The sequence below is a fragment of the Bombina bombina genome, chromosome 1 (assembly GCF_027579735.1).
Source record: "Bombina bombina isolate aBomBom1 chromosome 1, aBomBom1.pri, whole genome shotgun sequence".
NCBI classification, from domain to species: Eukaryota; Metazoa; Chordata; class Amphibia; order Anura; family Bombinatoridae; genus Bombina; species Bombina bombina.
In genome coordinates, this window is record NC_069499.1 from 1,080,437,227 (window position 1) to 1,080,460,185 (window position 22,959).

General features: G+C 40.2%; 1 protein-coding gene across 1 annotated transcript; it reads left to right on the forward strand.

The window, feature by feature from the left end:
• The first annotated feature begins 674 nt into the window (after positions 1–674).
• LOC128663036 (SH3 domain-binding glutamic acid-rich protein-like) lies at positions 675–19,692 on the forward strand. Its single transcript, XM_053717173.1, has 3 exons — positions 675–944; positions 1,413–1,587; positions 19,623–19,692. Exons 1-3 carry the CDS (start codon positions 788–790, stop codon positions 19,690–19,692), a joined length of 402 nt encoding a protein of 133 aa, XP_053573148.1. The 5' UTR covers positions 675–787.
• The last annotated feature ends 3,267 nt before the right edge of the window (positions 19,693–22,959 follow it).

The following is a 22,959-nucleotide window of genomic DNA, read 5'->3' on the forward strand; positions in this document are numbered from 1 at the left end:
GGGAAACCAGACGTGGACTCCTGCTCAGTGTGCTTAGAGGAATACTGCTACACCTCACTGACGAGGCCCAATGAAGGCCGAAACGATCGTCTGGGGTTGCTTTGTTCCTTGTTCAGAGAGGAATTGCCTGGTATTTCGGCGCTGGACTGACCGTAATAGGCGGGATCAGACTGATATACTACAGGAGAGTTCTACTCTGTGAAAAGCATTGCTGGGCTAAAAGAAGTTGCACCCAGGTGGTAAATCGCCATAGAACAGGCTAACAATGGTATTGAGCTGGTTGTCCGTTCCTGTGAGTGCATTTCTCTCTGTGTGTATTTAGTCTCCCTATGGGAAAAAAGGGAAACCAGACGTGGACTCCTTGCTCAGTGTGCTTAGAGGAATACTGCTACACCTCACTGACGAGGCCCAATGAAGGCCAAAATGATTGTCTGGGGTTGCTTTGTTCCTTGTTCAGAGAGGAAAAAAACACGCTAAAAGAAAAGTGAAGGGCGCGCATGCGCAATGTAGCGCAGATAAGGGTTGGGGTTTCCCGAGCTGGGAATAATGCAGGGGCTGCTAGGGAGTAGGCACGCCCTGCTAAGAGGGCGGATGAGGCAGGCATTGGCCAGCAGGAGAAAGAGGAGGAGCTGGCAGGGGGGTTTGTAGGGTGAGGCTCAAACAGAGGAACGGCATTGTAACATTTTCTTTTGTTTCAACAGGACGTGCATTGGATCGTTGGAAATTTGAAGATGGCGACCAGGGACAGAAGAATTCCAAAGAGGTTTCTAGATGATTGGGAGTCGGTATGGAGAACCAGGGCCCTGCAAGCACAAAGGAAGCTGAAGAAATTGGAGAAAGGGAAGCCGGTGAAGAAAGCAGCAATGGAAGCGGCAGCAGAAGGAATGGTCAGTGTGGCATTGAGTTCCCCACAGATATCGACCATAAGGCCAGGTCTGGATACGGTAAGTGAGGGGGAGATGGGGGCGGATGGCGCGAACACAGGGAAGACAGAAACCAGGGGTGGGTGAAAAGGCATGGCGCTGCGGTCCTGGCAGGCCGAGCGCGTTCATTGGTTACGGGTGGGAAGACAGAGAGTATGGGAGGCAGAGGTCAGAGTATGCAGAGAGGTATGAAGATAGGGGATTTAGGCCGCGCAGGGAAGGGGAGCAAGCAATGTTTGGGCAGGGGGAATGGCAGGAGCTGGTCAGGCCAGTGAAAAGAAACAGACAGGAAGCAGGGGGAGACCTAGCATAATAAGGGATATGGAGGGAAACTCATATATGATAATGAAAGCTGAGGGGCAAAAAGGGGAAAAGCCCGGCGTGGACACCAGGGGGGGAGGGGTCGGTAACCGTCAGGGCATAGCTTCCCAAGGTAGCACCCCACAAAGCGTGGTCAAAAATGTTTCTAATAATGTTTGTTCTCCACAGAGCAAGGGTATGCAGGGCAAGAAGGAGAGGAGTCAGAGGATGGAGGACAAGGGCGAGGAGCAAGCAGAAACAGGACAGAGGCCGGTATGGGCGGGGCCCCAGCAGAAGGAAGGACCGGAGGCGAAAAAAAGCATGGAGAGACTGGCAAAGAAGGACAGCTTGCAGAAGGGTCTAGGTAAGCAAATATTATGTCATACTAATAGCTTGTCAGAGAGTTCATCAGAGTATGATTCAGAGGATGATTTAAAGAAAGCTGGGGGTGCGATGAAATATTAAAAATAGTTAGGAAGATTTATGCTAAACAGGGAAAAGGGCGGGATAGGGAGATGGAGAAAGACATTGTCGTAGAGGAAACTGGAGAGCTTAACACAGACTAGGAAGTCACGGGGACAATGCTACTACCTCTGAGCACGCATTTGAAGGAAAAATAGTGGCAAGGGCGCAGAAAGGGAAGTTCGTGGACGTTTTTGAAATCACGAGGAGGGCATCCCGAAAAGGTGAAGGGTATGTTGAGGTACATACACTTGATAGCGGAATGCTACACGTCATACGGCGGTTTTGCATGGAAAGACTATGATGCAGAATTTAGGAGGGGCAACCTGCAGCTGGGGGATAGAGGGTGCAAAGAGTTTGGAGTAAAAATATTAGATCTATACACAAGGGTTATGAAGGTAGCGGACAATCAGTGGCATAACGGGAACATGGGGAAAGTGTTTAAAAATGAATTTAAAGAGTGCTGTGCATTCAACGAGAAAAGGTGTGACAAGGGAAATGACTGTAAAAATAGACATGCATGCAGGTACTGTAGTGGGGGCCAAGCGGGAGTTGATTGAAGAAGGAACAATGGTAACAATGGAGGATGGAGGGGTTCCTTTTGTGGCCAAGGAAGCATGGGTAGGGGCAACCAGTGGGCCCGGGCCTCAACCCCGTTGAGGGTAGATAGGATTATGCAGGAGCTAAACGGATACGTGCATCAGGAAGACAGGACATTGTTGATAGAGGGTTTAAATAAGGGGTTCGTGGTACCAGTGAAAAGGGAAGTAGAGGGAGCAAGCAAACCTAGGAATTTTAAATCAGCATACGGATTACCAGAGGTGTTGAGGGAGAAGTTAGAAAAGGAAGTGCCGTTGGGGAGGATGGCAGGCCCATTTAAAGAAAAGCCATTTGCAGACATAATAGTATCCCCGCTAGGGGTGGTCCCCAAAAAAGAAAAGGGAAAATTCAGAATGATACATCATCTGTCTTATCCCAAAGGGAAGTCAGTCAATGACGCAATCGACAAGTGGGATGCGGCGATGCAATACCAATCGTTTGATAGCACGGTAAAAATGGTCAAAGAAACAGGAGAAAGGGCAGAAATGGGAAAAATAGATATAGAAGTGGCATTTAGGCTTTTACCGCTGAACACAGAAAGCTTTAAACTAATGGGATGCAAATGTCAGGGTATGTACTACGTAGACAAGTGCTTGCCAATGGGGTGTTCAATATCATGCTCCATATTTGAAAAATTTAGCTCATTTCTGCATTGGTTAATGATAAAAAGAACAGGGAGGCAGGCCCTGGTGCACTACTTAGACGACTTTATGGTAGTCAGCGCAGCTAGGGCAGGTATGTGCGAAAGGATGATGAAAGAGCTAAGAGAGATGTTCGGGGAGCTAGGGGTACCGGTAGCATCAGACAAAACGGAGGGCCCAGTGACAAGAATGGCATTCCTAGGGTAAATCATAGACTCAGTAAAGGGGCAGTGCAAGCTCCAAGAGGATAAAGTTGAGAAAGCCAGGCACGCAGTAAAGGAAGTAGCAAAGAAAAGGAAGGTAATGCTCAAGGAAATGCAAAAGCTCTTAGGCACACTAAATTTTGTGTGCAAAGTAATACCCATCGGCAGAATCTTCAAAAGACGACTAGAGCTGGGCACAAAGGGGGCAAAGAAGCCAGGGCATTTAATCAGGGTATCAGGGGAAATGAGGGAGGATCTAAAGATATGGGACGAGTTCCTAAGAGATTTCAACAGAATCAGGATATGGGTACAGGAGGTATCGGGGGAGGAGCTAGAGCTATACACAGATGCAGCAGGAGGCGCAGGTTTCGGGGCATACTGGCAGGGTAGATGGTGCGCGGGTGAATGGCCGCAAGCATGGAAAGAGAGAGGATGGGTAAAGAACCTGGTATTGCTCGAACTATTCCCCATAATAGTGGCCATCGAATTGTGGGGCGAAATGCTAGCATAATATGTTGGTCAGACAATAAAGGGGTGGTAGACATAATTAATAACATATCTGCTTCATCAAGGCCTGTGGTAAAATACTTAAGATATTTGGTTTTAAATGTCTAAAGATGAACATATGTTTTAGAGCAAAACACATACCGGGGTACAAAAATGTGGTAGCAGACGCACTGTCACGGTTTCAGTGGGAAAAATTTCGGCGTTTGGCTCCCGATGTGAGGGTAGAAGGTGAGGACTTCCCCATTTCTATTTGGCAGATTGGAAGCGAATAGACGGGATCAAGGAATTGGTGGAGAAATCTCTGGCCCCAAGAACATGGCTCGCATATAAAAAACACTGGGGGCAATGGCAGACTTTTCAGTCAGGCAGCACGCTAGGGGAGGAAGCGGTTTTCTTGGAATGGCTAATGCAGTGTAGAAGGAGAGGGATAAAAAAGGGGCAGCTGGGTGCAATACTAGCAGGGACATCATACTTTGCGCAGCTATACGGGGAAACAGAGTGGTCCAAGAGGTTCGTGGTAAGAAAGATAGCGAGGGCATGGGGAATGGGGTAGGAAATAAGGGCGGACAGAAGGGAGCCGATAACGGAAGATAAGCTAAAAATAATGATGCAGGCGCTACAGGAGGTATGCTCTAGCAAGGAGGAAACAATAATATTTAGGGTGGCGTTCGCATTCGCTTTTCATGGCACCATGAGAATAGGAGAACTGCTGCCAAAAAACAAGAAGATAGAAAAATAGGGGCTGGAGGAAGGGGACGTCTGCATCATGGATGGGCCAGTAATGATATTAATTAAAAAATCGAAGACAGATAAAACAGGAAAAGGGGTATGGGTTAATATGCGGGAGACAAAGGGTGTAGGCTGTCCGGTGGTTTGCGCAAAGAAGTACGTGGCGGTAAGAAAAGGGGAAGGTAGGGCATTCATTAGACATGGGGACGGTACGGCAGTATCGATATATCAATTTAAAAGGGTACTAAGCATGGTGGTGCAAGAATTGGGATGGCAGAAGGAGTATTTCACCCCCCCCATTCATTCAGAATAGGAGCAGCAACATCAGCAGTAGGCAAAGGGTGTTCAGAGGAGCAGAAAAAAAGCTGGGCAGGTGGAATTCTGCAGCGTTCAAATCATACATTAGAATGAAAGGGGGGCAAAAGCAATAAGATGTCTAACGGGAAGGTCATAAAGGGTGACGAACATGGTTACGATTTTAAGGTGATAACATTTAAAAAAAAATTATATTGCAGACAGAGCCCTAAGAGTGTGGATAGTAGGGCATTCCTACGTGCATTGGGCGCAAGCAAGAGCGGCAGAATCAGGGCTAGGCGGTCAGCTAGGCCTCTCACATCAGCAGGCCAGCATTAGGTGGTTAGGAAAGAGAGGAATGCGTTGGGACGAGCTAGTGCCATCAATACAAATAGCAAGATGGAGGTGGGGTTGCCCCGACATGTTAATAATACACCTTGGGGGAAACGACATAGGAAGCTGCCCATTTAAAGAGTTGGAAGACAAAATAACGGGAGTATGTAAGTGGTTAAGCATAGCCTGGCCTTCGGTAAAGCTAGTGTGGTCCAACAATTTCAAGGGTACACTGGAGAAACTCGCACACCAGTAGGGCCGGATATAGATCCAGGAGAAAGCTAAACCAAGTAGCAGCAAGGGCAGTAAGGGAAGCAGGGGGGATAGTGATGGAGCGTCCGTTGCTAGCGGCAAAACGGAAAGAGATCTTCCATAGGGATGGGGTACACCTCACGGACGAAGGAAATGATCAGATGTTGGAGGACATTACGAGGGTGATACAGAAAATAGAAAGTTAAAGAAAGGTCACTAAGGGCTGAGCGGGAAAATGGCAGAAAGAGAAGGCTCTTTTGTTGGCTGTGAAATTGGGATCCTGCATGCGGGCGGGGCAGGAAGGGGTGGGAGGGCTCTGCGGCATACACTAGCCTAGAGTGGTGATCCGGTGGTCTATCTAATGGGCGGGCTATGCCGTGGGTCTCCTTCTTCCACCCTCTTGTCCTGCCAGGGGTGGGACATGTGGTGTCCCCCCAATGCGTGGGACCCCAAGTTCTGGTGATATGCAAATGATGGTACAATTTTGAGTTAAGTTAAAATGCAATGGCGAATTTTGCTCTCCAGCAAAAATTCTGTAAATAAATAGTGACCTTTCTATTTTTGCCATAACTAAAGTGTCTGTGTGGTTATTTCAGGTCATAGAGTTAAGAATTGGGGAGTCTGTGGTTTTGTTTTTCTCTTTTTTGTGGTGTGGTACTGTGGTTATGGTTAATGGGAAGAGAGTGGATCCCTCCAAGCCCTTAAAGAAAGATAAGGGTTGGGGTTTCCCGAGCTGGGAATAATGCAGGGGCTGCTAGGGAGTAGGCACGCCCTGCTAAGAGAGCGGATGAGGCAGGCATTGGCCAGCAGGAGAAAGAGAAGGAGGAGCTGGCAGGGGGGTTTGTAGGGTGAGACTCAAACAGAGGAACGGCATTGTAACATTTTCTTTTGTTTCCCACCCTCCCTCCCTAGAAGCAGTAAAGAAAACAGTCCAAAATTCAGAAAGGTCACTGGAATGAAGAGCGACAGCGCACGGATAGGGGCACGATATTGACAAAGTGGTTGAGTCGCAGTAAGGCCGCCCTTGCTCCTCATTAAGGGTGCGAACACAGATGCAATATGGAAGGTGGCAGGTGACTCATGTGGTCTATGCCAACTCGAAATTAAGATATCAAGCAACTGTTAGATAGCAACCTGTGGTTACGATAATGCGATGAAATTGGGATCCTGCACGCGGGCGGGGCAGGAGGGGGTGGGAGGGTCCCGTGGCATACACTAGCCTAGAGTGGTGATCCGGTGGTCTATCTAACGGCCGGGCTATGCCATGGGTCTCCTTCTTCCCCCCTCTTGTCCCGCCAGGCATGGGACGTGTGGTGTCCCCCCAATGCGTGGGACCCCAAGTTCTTGTGATATGCAAATGATGGTGCAATTTTGAGTTAAGTTAAAGTGCAATGGCTAATTTTGCTCTCCAGCAAAAATTCTGTAAATAAATAGTGACCTTTCCATTTTCGCCATAACTAAAGTGTCTGTGTGGTTATTTGAGGTCATAGAGTTAAGAATTGTGGAGTCTATGGTTTTGTTTTTCTCTTTTTTGTGGTGTGGTTATGGTTAATGGGAAGAGAGTGGATCCCTCCAAGCCCTTAAAGGCCATACCTCGCTGCTGTGCATGTATCTATCGTACAGTAGCACCAGCGGGAGTGGAAACTCTAAAACAGTCTGTGCCCAAAACATCCTATGGCTGTGCCCACTCACCGCACTCTGTGTGCCTGCTCGATAGCTCCTGTGCTGTGGACTCCTGCATCCAAACTTGCTGCTTGTAGCGGCGTCCCAATCCTGTGGGGGTGTGTCTGATCAAATGATCTATTCCAGCCAATAACTGTCTTTCAGCTCCAGAATGGATCTTCTCCTTTACAGAGTGAGGAATTGTGAGCTCCCTTTGTCTCAGAATCCTGGTCCGGATAAAGTGATCAAGAGGAAAGAAAGTATTTCCTGAGGCAAAGTTAAAATTCAAGCATTTTTATTATAATCCACTTAGGATAAAAGAAACCAATGTGGTTCCATTGCACACAATAAAATCACAGTTGTACTAGGCTGACCTGTTTGGCCAACTAACGTAATTATAGCTGATACAGTACACTTGTGCAACTTATTTAAAAGCAAACCTTCATTTTCATTGGTAGTTTGAAAAACCAATACCTATGTTAGGTGGAAGTGTTTCTATTTAACCCTTATTCTGCACATACAACCTGTGAACCTACTCTGCATATATATATATATATATATATAATTTTATTTTTTTCTATAAATTCTAAAACTTAACCCATTTGTAAGATAACTCCTAATTTTATATAGACATATTGGGGTATATTTATGAAAGTGTGAGCGGATATGATACAATGTAGCGTATCATGTCCGCTGCACATCGATAAATTTATTGCACAAGCAGTTCTTGTGAACTCGGCCGCTAGCAGGGGGTGTCAATCAACCCAATCATATTTGATCGGGTTGATTTCTTTCCATGGCCTCAAAGCAGGCAGACAGGTTATGAAGCAGCGGTCTTTAGACCGCTGCTTCATAACTTCTGTTTCTGGCGAGCCCCATTGTGTTTATCATACAATCCCTTACTAAGGGATATACATACACAATAGGAGAGGTTTTTATTCATATGAAAGACCTAATCAATAATCATATTCAATGATTTTTAATAATGGAGGACCTTGGTATTTTAGTGTGTAAACTGACACCCTCCCGTATAATGTGGGTCCTTCACTCAGTGTCTCAGCGTTATTACGATATGGTTGCTTTTCCATTATAGTGACTTGTTGTGTATTCCTTATCATAAATAGATATTAAGTCTTTATACCAGGTGTCTATGCAAAATCCTTAGCACAAAGTGACACATATTGCTCAATGTGTCTATCATTGATACAAAGTCACAACATAACATAGTCATAAACATACAAAGCAATAAAGGACATCATCTAAAAGTCAAGGCTATATTAAGATATACAGAAGTATCTAAAACATTTCTCTATACTCTTTATATATCTCCAAATGCACACACATATATACATATACAATAATGTCAATAATACATTAATATATTAGTGCGTCCTGTGCAAAGCCTATGTATATAGTATAATCCGGTTTCAAACCAATGCAAAACTAGCATTGATTATCTAATTAACTCAACTCAGTGGTTACCACACATGTATGTATAGATATGGTGATAAAATGTGTGTCCATGTTAAGTGCATAGTTGAAAGCTCAAGTCAGAGCATGATCCAAAAACCAATCCATTTCTACAAAGGTCATTTCCAGTAGTTTATTAAATCATACTCTCAGTTGAGTCCCATCAGTACCCTTGTCTGGAGTTTAACAACCCAAAACATTTCAAGTTTGCCTAATATTTTATCTCTGTCTCTCCCTCTAGAGCAGGGGTCACCAACCTTTCGGACCTCAGGGACCACTAAACTCACAATTTTGAATCCCGTGGACAACTAACATATATATATATATATATACGTTGATTGGAGTAGGCGTGTTAGTCCAGAGATTTAGATATCAAAATAACAAGAGTATTGCATTGAGCAATGATACTTTTTTTATTGGACTAACTATACATTTATAAGATAACAAGCTTTCGGAAGAGTGTCTTCCTTTTTCAAGTATTCAGTATTGCTTCAGACTTGAAAAAGGAAGACACTCTTCCGAAAGCTTGTCATCTTATAAATGTATAGTTAGTCAAACAAAAAATATCATTGCTCAATGCAATACTCTTGTTATTTTGAGATATATATATATATATATATATATATATATATATATATATATATATATATATATACATACAGTATATATTATACACACACATACTGTACATAACTAGTATAACCATAGCTAAGTTTACATTATGTATATATTTACACATTTTTAAGAATAATTTTTTGGAATTAACTAACTGAATGACAGAACTGAGAGAATACTTCCGAATGATAGATGAAGGGTGAGTGCCAACTTTTGAGCTGGAAACAGAGGCAGAAAGTGGGGGAAAAAAATAATTATGTTTAAAAGGACCACAAGACTCCCAAGTTACCTCCCCAGCTAGGAATTCTTCAAAACTAATAATGGACAGACATTGGAGTCATAAATTAAGTTTATATCAGAAAGCTCTCAATATGGATGTGAGCTAACCACAACTGATGTTACTGACAATTACTATAATACTGGTGGAATATGGCTGATCTGCTGGATGGTAATTAATGGAATTCAGGTGGAATGGATTTGTGTGCTGGAAAATTATTCGAACAAAAAATAAATAATATTTAATAAAAAAAAAAAGAAAATGGAGGGGAGGAAGACAAACAGTGATGTAAGTCCATCTGAAGGAATTAGGAAAACTACTACAAAGAGACAGGTAAAGGGAAGAAAATAAATATAATATGAGAGAATTTTTTTTTTTAATTTTCTTTTTTTATATACTAAAATTCCACTATTTCCAGCCAAGACTATATCAACCTCTCTGAACAGCGCGCCAGGCAGGAGGAGTTAAATATGCAATCTAGCTACGCAAGTTGCGCAGTACTATGCAACGTGTGTAGGGAGATTGTAATTTAACTCCTCCTCCGGTTTTCTCTGAAGTCCAGCCAGGCACTGTAGGGAGTTGCGGTGCGATGAGGGTGACACTATCAGAGAAGATTAATTCCTGCTTGATGGTGTCAGGGACCACCAACATCTTCTCCTGGACCACCAGTAGTCCACGGACCACTGGTTGGCGACCGCTGCTCTAGAGGGAGTCTTAACCCATTATATGGCTTGCCATCTCAACGTTGTGTTGCTCTTGTTATGCATATTTTTGAAATGTTTGACGAAGGGAGTAGTGGCCTCACCTATCTTGATTGTAGACAGATGATTTCTTATTCTTGTATTTACGTCATTAGAGTCCTAAGCATTGCAAATGACATTCAATGCATGTTAGTAAATATATGACATAGGAGGATGTACACTTGAGGCAGAAAGTAATTTTAAATTCTTCTCCTGTGACTTCCTAAGTTATCAGAAATTATGCAGAACTCACAGGGTCTGCAACCTCGATTTTCCACACTTGTATATCCCCCTATGTCTGAGCCAAGAGCCTTGTACCCTTGGTGTTAGAGTAGGTAATTCAGATGGGGTTCCCTATGGTTTTGTTTTTTCTATACGAACAGCGTAAACCTTTCTCAATGCAATCTACTAGTTTGTCATTCGCTGTCAAAAGATTGAAATGTTTGTTTACAATTCTACATATATCACTATATCCGTCACTGTAATTAGTGACAAAAGTGACTTAATTATGTGTTTTACTGTCCAGGTGTTGTCTACCCTGTTTTGAATTTTTCAAAAGTTAACATCTATCCAGTCTATCCACTTATGATCGGGCCCTGTCTAACACATGCTTCAGGTATCCTCTCTGCTGTAACCTTTTTCTCATATCTTTACTCTGTTAACATTGCCTCATCCATGCAGTTCCTTTTAACTCTAATGACTTGCCCCTTTGCAACAGCAAAAGAACGTACTTGGGATGGTAGCTCTTTGCATTAAGGAGTGTATTTTTCATGATGGGTTTTCTGTACATATAACGTATATATGCTTATCTGACCATTCTCCTTAGCTGTAAGTGTGAGATCTAAATAATTAATAGATCTGTCTTGCTTTTCAAAAGTGAACTGCAAACCCACTGTATTTTCATTCAGGTTATCTACAAAGTTCTCCAGATGTATATTAGATCCCTGCCAAATGAAAAACAGATCATCTAAATATAAAATGCAATATTCTCTATATAGGCATTTCCATTTCCATAGATGTGGGACAGCTCCCACCAACCCATAAACAGGTTGGCATAGGAGGGGGCAAACATCGCCCCCATAGCTGTCCCACACCTCTGGTTATCCTACAAATAGGTTTTAGAATTTATAGAACAAATATATATTTATATATATATATATATATATATATATATATATATATATATACTGTATATATGCAGCGTAGGTTCACAGGTAGTATGGGCAGAAAAAGGGTTAGAAAGAAACACTCCCACCTAACACAGGTATTTATTTTTCTAACTACCAATGAAAATGACGGTATGCTTTTAAATAAGTTGCACAAGTGTACTGTATCAGCTACGATTACGGCAGTTTTCCGAAACATGTCAGCCTAGTACAACTATGCTTTTTTGTGTGCACTGGACCCACATGGGTTTCTTTTATCCTAAGTGAATTATAATAAAATACTTACGCCTAGATTTAGAGTTTTGTCTGTAAAAACTTGCGGGGCTAACGCTCCTTTTTTTTTTCCAGCGCACCCTTAAGCCAACGCTGGTATTACGAGTTTTCTGAATGGCTGTGTTAGCCTCAAAAAAGTGAGCTTTGAGCCAAATTTAGCTCCACTTCAACCCTTAGTACCAGCGTTGCTTACGGAAGCGGTATGCTGCAAAAACGTGCTCGTGCACGATTTCCTCATAGTATACAATGGGGCTGAGCTGGCTGAAAAAAAAACCTGACACCTGCAAAAAAGCAGCATTCAGCTCCTAACGCAGCCCCATTGTTTCCTATGGGGAAACACTTTCTAAGTCTACACCTAACACCCTAACATGAACCCCTAGTCTAAACACCCCTAATATTATACTTATTAACCCCTAATCTGCCGCCCCGCTATCTCTGACACATGCATTATACTATTAACCCCTAATCTGCCGCTCCAGACACCGCTGCCACCTACATTATCCCTATGAACCCCTAATCTGCTGCCCCCAACATCGCCGACACCTATATTATGTTTATTAACCCCTAATCTTCCGCCCCCAACGTTGCCGCCACCTACCTACACTTTTTAACCCCTAATCTGCCGACCGGACATCGCTGCAACACAATAATAAATTTATTAACCCCTAAACCGCTGCAATCCCGCCTCGCAAACACTATACATTTTTTTATTAACCCCTAATCTGCCCCCCCCCAACGTCGCTGCTACTATAATAAAGTTATTAACCCCTAAACCTAAGTCTAACCCTAACCTTAACACCCCCCTAAGTTAAATATAATTTAAAGAAATCTAAATATATTTACTATAATTAAATAAATTATTCCTATTTAAAAATAAATACTTACCTATAAAATAAACCATAAGATAGCTACAATATAACTATTAGTTACATTGTAGCTATTTTAGGATTTATATTTATTTTACAGGCAACTTTGTATTTATTTTAACTAGGTACAATAGCTATTAAATAGTTAATAACTATTTAATAGCTACCTAGTTAAAATAATTACAAAATTACCTGTAAAATAAATCCTAAACTAAGTTACAAATACACCTAACACTACATTATCAATAAATTAATTAAATAATTAACTACAATGATCTAAACTAAAATACAATTAAATAAACTAAACTATATTACAAAAAAAACACACTAAATTACAAAAAATAATAAAATAAAAAGCCCCCCAAAATAATAAAATTCCCTACCCTATACTAAATTACAAAAGTAATCAGCTCTTTTACCAGCCCTTAAAAGGGCTTTTTGCGGGGCATTGCCCCAAAGTAATCAGCTCTTTTACCTGTAAAATAAAATACAAGACCCCCCCAACATTACAACCCACCACCCACACACCTCTACTCTAAAACCCACCCGATCCCCTCTTAAAAAAACCTAACACTACCCCCTTGAAGATCACCCTACCTTGAGCCGTGTTCACCCACCCGGGCACCAATGGGCTACAAGAGGACATCCGGAGCAGCAGAAGTCTTCATCCGATCGGGGCAGAAGAGGTCCTCCATCCAGCAGAAGTTTTCATCCAAGCGGCATCTTCTATCTTCATCCATCCGGCGCGGAGCGGGTCCATCTTCAATTACATCAGCCAATCGGATTTTTCCTACCTTAATTCCGATTGGCTGATAGAATCCTATCAGCCAATAGGAATTCGAGGGACGCCTTCTTGGATGACGTCATTTAAAGGAACCTTCATTCTTCGTTATTCGTCGGGAAGAAGAGGATGCTCCTCGTCGGATGTCTTGAAGATGGACCCGCTCCGCGCCGGATGGATGAAGATAGAAGATGCCGCTTGGATGAAAACTTCTGCTGGATGGAGGACCTCTTCTGCTCCGATCAGATGAAGACTTCTGCTGCTCCGGATGTCCTCTTGTGGCCCATCGGTGCCCGGCTGGGTGAACACGGCTCAAGGTAGGATGATCTTCAAGGGGGTAGTGTTTGTTTTTTTTAAGGGGGGATCGGGTGTGTTTTAGAGTAGGGGTGTGTGGGTGGTGGGTTGTAATGTTGGGGGGGATCTTGTATTTTATTTTACAGGTAAAAGAGCTGATTACTTTGGGGCAATGCCCCGCAAAATGCTCTTTTAAGGGCTGGTAAAAGAGCTGATTACTTTTGTAATTTAATATAGGGTAGGGAATTTTATTATTTTGGGGGGCTTTTTTATTTTATTATGGGGCTTAGATTATGTGTAATTAGATTAAAATTCTTGTAATATTTTTTTATTTTTTGTAATTTAGTGTTTGTTTTTTTTGTAATATAGTTTATTTAATTGTATTTTAGTTTAGATCATTGTAGTTAATTTAATTAATTAATTTATTGATAGTGTAGTGTTAGGTGTATTTGTAACTTAGGTTAGGATTTATTTTACAGGTAATTGTGTAATTATTTTAACTAGTTAGCTATTAAATAGTTATTAACTATTTAATAGCTATTGTAGCTAGTTAAAATAAATACAAAGTTGCCTGTAAAATAAATATAAATCCTAAAATAGCTAGAATGTAACTAATAGTTATGTTGTAGCTATCTTATGGTTTATTTTATAGGTAAGTATTTATTTTAAATAGGATTAATTTATTTAATTATAGTAAATGTATTTAGATTTCTTTAAATTATATTTAATTTACAGGGGTGTTAGGGTTAAAGTTAGACTTAGGTTTAGGGGTTAATAACTTTATTATAGTAGCGGCGACGTTGGGAGAGGCAGATTAGGGGTTAATAATTGTATGTAGGTTGCGGCGACGTTGGGGGGGGCAGATAAGGGTTTAATAAAATGTATTATAGTGTTTGCGAGATGGGATTGTGGCGGTTTAGGGGTTAATACATTTAATATAGTGGCGGTGATGTCCGGTCGGCAGATTAGGGGTTAATAAGTGTAGGTAGGTGGCGGAGACGTTGGGGGGGGGGCAGATTAGTGGTTAATAAATATAATGTATGTGTCGGCGATGTTAGGGACAGCAGATTAGGGGTTCATAGCTATAATGTAGGTGGCGGCGGTGTCCGGTCGGCAAATTAGGGGTTAAATAATTTTATTATAGTGTTTGCGATGTGGGGGGGCCTCGGTTTAGGGGTTAATAGGTAGTTTATGGGTGTTAGTGTACTTTGTAGCACTTTAGTTAAGAGCTTTATGTTCCGGCGTTAGCCCATAAAACTCTTAACTACTGACTTTTTTATGCAGTTGGAGTCTTGGAGGTAAAGGCTGTACCGCTCACTTCTTCCAAGACTCGTAATATCGGCGTTAGGCAAATCCCATTAAAAAGATAGGATACGCAATTGACGTAAGGGGATTTGCGGTAGCCTCGCGTTGCGGAAGAAAAGTGAGCGGTATACCTGTACCTGTCAAACTTGTAATACCAGCGGGCGTTAAAAGCAGCGTTAGGACCCCTTAACGCTGCTTTTTAAGGCTAACGCAGAACTCTAAATCTAGGTGTTAGATTTTAAATTCGCCTCAGGAAATACTTTCTTTCCTCTTAATCACTATATATATATGTACAAAATAGAATATTGGCGCACATCCACTTTCTATATTATCAAAACATCTCGGTGACGTCTTCTATCTTCATCCCGGCGGCGCAGAGCAGTGCCATCCTGTAAGCCGATCCCATCCTGTGCGGAGCCTCCTCTTTATACGGTCACTGCCGTACACTGAAGTTGAATGCAAGGTAGCCGTTTCAAAATGACGTACCTTGCATTCCTATTGGTTGATTTGATTCTTCAAATTCAAATCAGCCAATAGGATGAGAGCTACTGAAATCCTATTGGCTGTTCAAATCAGTTATTACTATGGTACGCCATTTTGAAACGGCTACCTTGCATTCAACTTTGGTGTACGGCGGTGATCGTATGAAGAGGACGCTCACCGCAGGATGGGATTGGCTTCCAGGATGGCTCCGCTCCGCGCCGCCGGGATGAAGATAGAAAATGTCTCCGAGATGGATGAAGGTGTCGCCGCCTGGATGAAAACTTCTCGCCGCCTGGATGAAGATGGATGTCCGGACTTCAGGAACCGTGAGTAGATATTCTGGGGTTAGTGTTTTGTTTCATTTTTTGGGTGTTTTTTTTTTTTAGCTTAGGGCTTTTGGCTTTTGTTAAAAGAGCTGAATGCCCTTTTAAGGCCAGTGAAAAAGCGCATAATGCCCTTTTAAGGGCAATGCCCATACAAATGCCCCTTTAGGGGCAATGGGTAGCTTAGGTTTTTTTGTAGGGTTAGGTTTTTTATTTTGGGGGTCGGTTGTGTGGTGGGTTTTACTGTTGAGGGGACTTTGTATTTTTTTACAGCTAAAAGAGCTGTTTAACTTAGGGGCAACACCCTACAAAAGGCCCTTTTAAAGGGCTATTGGTAGTTTATTGTAGGCTAGGGGGTGTTTTTATTGGGGGGGCTTTTTATTTTTATAGGGCTATAAGATTAGTTGTAATTGTTTTTATTTTTGATAATTGTATTTATAATTTTTTTAAAGCTAAGTGTAAATTTAGTGTTAATTATTTTTTGTAATTTTAGATTTTTTTATTTTTTTCGTAATGTTATGTTTTTTTAAATTTGTAATTTAGATTTTTTTAATTGGTAGTATTTTTTATTTTATTAGAATAGTTATGTTAGGTTCATTTATAGTTTAATGTTAGGTTTATTTTTATTTATTTAAATATAGTTATATTTTAATTTTAATTTAAAGTTAGGGGGGTGTTAGGTTTAGAGGTTAATAGATTAATTTAGTGTTTTGCAATGTGGGATTAGGGGTTAATAGGTTTATTAAGTGGCAGCGATGTGGGAGGCCAGAGGTTTAGGGGTTAATAGGTTTATTTAGTGGCGACAATGTGGGAGGCTGGAGGTTTAGGGGTTAATAACTGTATTATAGTGGTAGCGATGTGGGAGGGCAGAGGTTTAGGGGTTAATAACTTTATTATAGCGGCGTCGATGTCAGGGAGCTGCAAATTAGGGGTTATTAAATTTAAATAGTGTTGGCAATGTGGGTGGGTGGCAGATTAGGGGTTAATAAATTTATTTAATAGTTGCAATGTGGGTGGGTGGCAGATTAGGGGTTAATAAGTTTAATATAGTGTTTGTGATGCTGGATGGTGGCGGTTTAGGGGTCAATAGGTCGTTTATGGGTGTTAGTGTACTTTGTAACATTTTAGCTATGAGTTTTGTGAAACATTTTTGTTTTGTAAAATCCATAACTACTGCTCTCAGATGGCGGATTGTGTCGGTATAGATCATAATGCAAGCTTTTTAGCCTGTACACACAACCTGTAATACCGGCGCTATGAAAATCCCACACAAAAACGTCATTTTTTTGAGTGCGGAATGGACCTTGTGTTACAGGCTAAAATGCTTGCAGTATAGCTATACTGACATGACTCGTAATATGCGTTCCTGGCCATTACGCTGGAATGGCAATTTTTCAGCATTAAAAACTTGTAATCTAGCCAAATGTAAATAATGTTGTCCCTTTGTCTTTCTCAAAGTTGCTGAGCAGAATTTATCAATCAATACTCAATGAGTACCGGCACCTTTTATTATATAAAAAAAGGACTGTATATATATATATATAATTGTTATATTGCTTGAAAAAGGTGTGTTAATTGTATAAATTGAGGAAAATTATAACCTTTAATATTGTGATTTTCAACGAATGCAATTTAAAGCTTTAGGGTTTTATAAACGTTTATGAAATGATTTATCGTCAACAATCCCCATAGACTTTATTTATATGTATATGTGTGTACATATGTATTCATGTGTTTTACTGTATATATACTGTACATATTTTACATTCCAATGTGATTCTCTTACAGGAATATGTTATTTTTATTGTTTAATATATATAATTATATTTATATGTATATACCTATATAGCTATTCCAATAGATATATAGATATAGATCTATTTCACATTAACATTATCATATATATATTAAATATATATTAATAATAAAAGTATTTTTTTTTCTCTGTGACGTACATTTGAATGTAAAATATGCATAACGTGATTCATGTTTTTCGCTTTAGATTTAACACGGTGTCAGATTTTACATTAACATAGATCTATTTTACATTAACATTATCATATATATATAAATATATATTTAATAATACAAGTATTTTTTTTTTCTTTGTGACGTACATTGGAATGTAAAATATGCATAACGTGATTCATGTTTTTCGCTTTAGATTTAACACGGTGTCAGATTTTTGTTCATGAAGAATTACAATTCTTAAAGTGTGTTTTTTAAATATTACCTACAAAATATTAAAAATGATTATGCATGCTGTAAAAAATCTAAATAATCTATAAAATGTATTTATATATTGTTTACAGTATGATATAGCAGCAACCAGTCTCTCTTATATACAATTTGTACACACATGTAAAGTGTTGTATTAGTATCTATCAGGAAGTTCCTTCATACAGGGAGTGCAGAATTATTAGGCAAATGAGTATTTTGACCACATCATCCTCTTTATGCATGTTGTCTTACTCCAAGCTGTATAGGCTCGAAAACCTACTACCAATTAAGCATATTAGGTGATGTGCATCTCTGTAATGAGAAGGGGCGTGGTCTAATGACATCAACATCCTATATCAGGTGTGCATAATTATTAAGCAAATTCCTTTCCTTTGGCAAAATGGGTCAAAAGAAGGACTTGACAGGCTCAGAAAAGTCAAAAATAGTGAGATATCTTGCAGAGGGATGCAGCACTCTTAAAATTGCAAAGCTTCTGAAGCGTGATCATTGAACAATCAAGCGTTTCATTCAAAATAGTCAACAGGGTCGCAAGAAGCGCGTGGAAAAGCCAAGGCGCAAAATAACTGCCCATGAACTGAGAAAAGTCAAGCGTGCAGCTGCCAAGATGCCACTTGCCACCAGTTTGGCCATATTTCAGAGCTGCAACATCACTGGAGTGCCCAAAAGCACAAGGTGTGCAATACTCAGAGACATGGCCAAGGTATGAAAGGCTGAAAGACGACCACCACTGAACAAGACACACAAGCTGAAACGTCAAGACTGGGCCAAGAAATATCTCAAGACTGATTTTTCTAAGGTTTTATGGACTGATGAAATGAGAGTGAGTGTTGATGGGCCAGATGGATGGGCCCGTGGCTGGATTGGTAAAGGGCAGAGAGCTCCAGTCCGACTCAGACGCCAGCAAGGTGGAGGTGGAGTACTGGTTTGGGCTGGTATCATCAAAGATGAGCTTGTGGGGCCTTTTCGGGTTGAGGATGGAGTCAAGCTCAACTCCCAGTCCTACTGCCAGTTTCTGGAAGACATCTTCTTCAAGCAGTGGTACAGGAAGAAGTCTGCATCCTTCAAGAAAAACATGATTTTCATGCAGGACAATGCTCCATCACACGCGTCCAAGTACTCCACAGCGTGGCTGGCAAGAAAGGGTATAAAAGAAGAAAATCTAATGACATGGCCTCCTTGTTCACCTGATCTGAACCCCATTGAGAACCTGTGGTCCATCATCAAATGTGAGATTTACAAGGAGGGAAAACAGTACACCTCTCTGAACAGTGTCTGGGAGGCTGTGGTTGCTGCTGCACGCAATGTTGATGGTGAACAGATCAAAACACTGACAGAATCCATGGATGGCAGGCTTTTGAGTGTCCTTGCAAAGAAAGGTGGCTATATTGGTCACTGATTTGTTTTTGTTTTGTTTTTGAATGTCAGAAATGTATATTTGTGAATGTTGAGATGTTATATTGGTTTCACTGGTAAAAATAAATAATTGAAATGGGTATATATTTGTTTTTTGTTAAGTTGCCTAATAATTATGCACAGTAATAGTCACCTGCACACACAGATATCCCCCTAAAATAGCTAAAACTAAAAACAAACTAAAAACTACTTCCAAAAATATTCAGCTTTGATATTAATGAGTTTTTTTGGGTTCATTGAGAACATGGTTGTTGTTCAATAATAAAATTAATCCTCAAAAATACAACTTGCCTAATAATTCTGCACTCCCTGTATATTGTTGGATTAGCCAGCTAAATTGCTGAAAATTTTTCCAGACTACCAGATTTTGCACCTCAAAGTTGCTTTGTGAGTACATTTAGTATTTTTTTTTACTGGTTTTGATATACCTTTGTATAAAGCACTTTAGTTTTTGTTTTTATATTTATAGATTGAGGATATATCAAGAGCTAAGCATGTCTTCAGAGAAGCAGCCTGTTTTCCTGTTTCTGGGCCTATGAGGTAGGATTGACATTTTAGATAATTGAAAGTGATATTTTTCAAAGAATTTCATTTGGATTTTGTGGGTAATAGTGTTCTGTTTTAGAAACTAAAATGTTCCAGAGATATGCAGCAGCATATGAGGTACTGCAGCAAGGTACACCCTACGCAAATTACTGGCCGCTAGTCGCTTCAGTTGGAGGGTTTTCTAAGCTTTTTTATAGTTTGTAGTGGAGATTGTGTGTTAGAGCAAAGCAAAGACGTAGTAGAACAGGCAAGGTTAGCAACAGGAAGGCAATGAGGCACAAACGAATAAGCCAAGAGTGTAGTCGAGATAGGCAGGAATGCGATACACAGTCTGGCAACGAGGTACAGAATCATCATGCAAAAAGAGGAGTCAGGTTCAGACAAAAATGGTCAAAGGAAAAAAATAGCAATACACAGCAAAGCATTCCCTAGGAGCAAGTCCAACAAACAAGCAGGGAGTACAGGAAGTGCTGAGTATTTTTTAGCAGTAGCTTTTTTCAGATCTACCACAGCTGGCAGAGAGGTGGAGCCAAAGGTTAAAACAAATAAAATAGAACAGGTTAGAAAAATAGAACCAACACTAATGCCAGCAGTAACATCCAACAATTCAAGCCTGCAGTCCTGGGTTCAATAGCCACGTAGACTGGGACATTTACTTATTTGTCCCTTTAGCTGTATCATTTTGCTCATGCTATATATTCTTTCCATCCACTGTTCCTTTTATTATGTTAGCTTCAATCTAAAGTTGATTACACAGGAACTTAAAGGGACACTGAACCCAAATTTTTTCTTTCTTGATTCATATAGAGCATGCAATTTTAAGCAACTTTCTAATTTACTCCTATTATCAATTTTTCTTCGTTCTCTTGCTATCTTAATTTTAAAAAGAAGGCATCTAAGCTAAGGAGCCAGACAATTGTTATTTCAGAACCCTGGAGAGCGCATGTTTATTGGTGCTGTACAATCAGCAAGGACAACCCAGGTTGTTCACCAAAAATGGGCCGGCATCTAAACTTACATTCTTGCTTTTCAAATGAAGATACCAAGAGAATGAAGACAATTTGATAGTAGGAGTAACTTAGAAAGTTGCTTAAAATGGCATGCTCTATCTAAATCACAAAAGAAAAAATTTGGGTACAGTGTCCCTTTAAGGTCCATCTTGAAAGTTTCTAACTGAAATTTAAGTTTTATGAAAAGATGAAAATATAAACAGATTCTTTCATTTGTAATGCTTCTATTTTTCTGTCCAGTACGAATATTTACTTCTTATCAGAAGTTTTCACTGCAGCATTAAATCCTAGCTTGCCTTTCTATCTGACAAATATAATTATAATTAGAAACTCATCAGGGACCTCCTTCAATTCTTCTTCTTATACAGACAGATGTAGAAGGAATGAAATATTCAACCTTACTCACACCTCAGGAGTCAGAACACTAGATCAATACAGTTAAACAAGGAAAGCAAAACAATCAAAATAATATGGAACATCTTAGTGCATTAAATCAGTTGCTAAGACACAAAACGTGTGTTCTCATTTGGAGAAATATCCCATAATCAAAATCTAGCAACTGGTGATAAATGATCATATTACTGTAATGATAACTTTTATGTAAAATGGTTTATCCCCAATGATTTCCCTGTATGAAAAAAAATTGTAAATGTGTGTGTGGGGGGAGGGGGACTTGTAGTTTCCAGCTCATGAGGATGACTTTTGGGGCAATATGAAATAAAAAAAAATGCAATTCAGTTTGAATTTCAGTGCATTTTATGTGAGCAACCAATATAAACCATACCTCTCTTCAGCAAAATAAGCACTTTTATCAAAATATTTTTTGTTTGCTTAAAGGGATACTACTCAAGAATTTGTATTGTTTAAGAAGATAGATAATCCCATTCCCCAATTTTGCATAACCAACATGTTTATATTACTATACTTTTTACTTTTGTGATTACCTTGTATCTAAGCCTCTATAGACTGACCCTTATCTCTGTTCTTTTGACAGACTTACATGTTAGCCAATCAGTGCTGACTCATAGATAACTCAACGGGATTGAGCACACATGAACTAGCACTGTCCAGCTGTGAAAAACTGTCAAAAAGCCCTCAACAAAGAATACCAACAGTACAAAGCAAACCTGATGGTATATTGGAAAGTTGTTGCATGCCATATCTTAATCAAGAAAGTTTAATTTTGACTAGACTGTCCCTCTAAGTTTCTAAAAATGGCAAAATGCCCCCATATGAAATGCAAAAAAAAGTGTTTTGTTTTTTTAAATTATTTTTATACATACATTGTAAATGCTAACACGAGAGTCACTATTTCCCTTTAAATTACAAATTTAGTATAAATTCAGCTTCCACAATGTATGAATTCTTTACTTTAGAAAATGAGTAAGTGAAACTACATAAAGTAGACTTTATGTAGAAACAATCACCTAAATTACAAGTTTTGCGCAAAAAAATTGGCCTTTGCGCGTGGAATTGCAGGTCACCGTATTACAAGTTGCGCGATACAGCTATACCGCAAGCATTTTAGCCTATACCGCAACTCTCCAAATGGCTTTTGAGTGTGGAATTTTCAGGACTCCCATATTGCAAGTTGTTCGGTCAGGCTATTACCGCCACAATCCATTCCCCGATAAAAAAAAACAGTAGTTATGTATTTTGCAAAACAAAAATGTTTCACAAAACTCATAACAAAAATGTTACAAAGTACACTAACAACCATAAACTACCTATTAACCCCTAAACCGCCACCCCCGCATCGCAAATACTATATAAAACCTATTAACCCCTAATTCGCCGCCCACCCACATCGCCAACACTAAATTAAAGTATTAACCCCTAAACCCCCGACCCCCCACATCGCTAATACTAAGATAAATCTATTAACCCCTAAACCATGACCCCCCACATCGCGAAACACTAAATTAAACTATTAACTCCTAAACCGCTGGCCCCCACATCATGACACACTAAAATAAACTATTAACCCCTAAACCTAACATCAGCCAATAGGATTTTTTCTACCTTAATTCCGATTGGCTGATAGAATTCTATCAGCCAATCTGAATCTAAGGGATGCCATCTCGGATGACGTCACTTAAAGAAACATTCATTCCGAAGAAGCCGTTGATTGAAGAGGATGCTCCGCGCCGGTGTCTTGAAGATGGAGCTGCTCCACGCCGGATGGATGAAGATAGAAGATGCCGTCTGGATGAAGACTTTTGCCCATCTGGAGGATGACTTCTTGCCGCT

Coding starts and splice junctions, on each gene's coding strand:
- LOC128663036 (XM_053717173.1), top strand. CDS start 788: ATGGAGAACCAGGGCCCTGCAAGCACAAAGGAAGCTGAAGAAATTGGA. Junction 945..1,412: donor TAAGGCCAGGTCTGGATACG/GTAAGTGAGGGG, acceptor TGTTCTCCACAG/AGCAAGGGTATGCAGGGCAA. Junction 1,588..19,622: donor CAGCTTGCAGAAGGGTCTAG/GTAAGCAAATAT, acceptor TTATATTTATAG/ATTGAGGATATATCAAGAGC.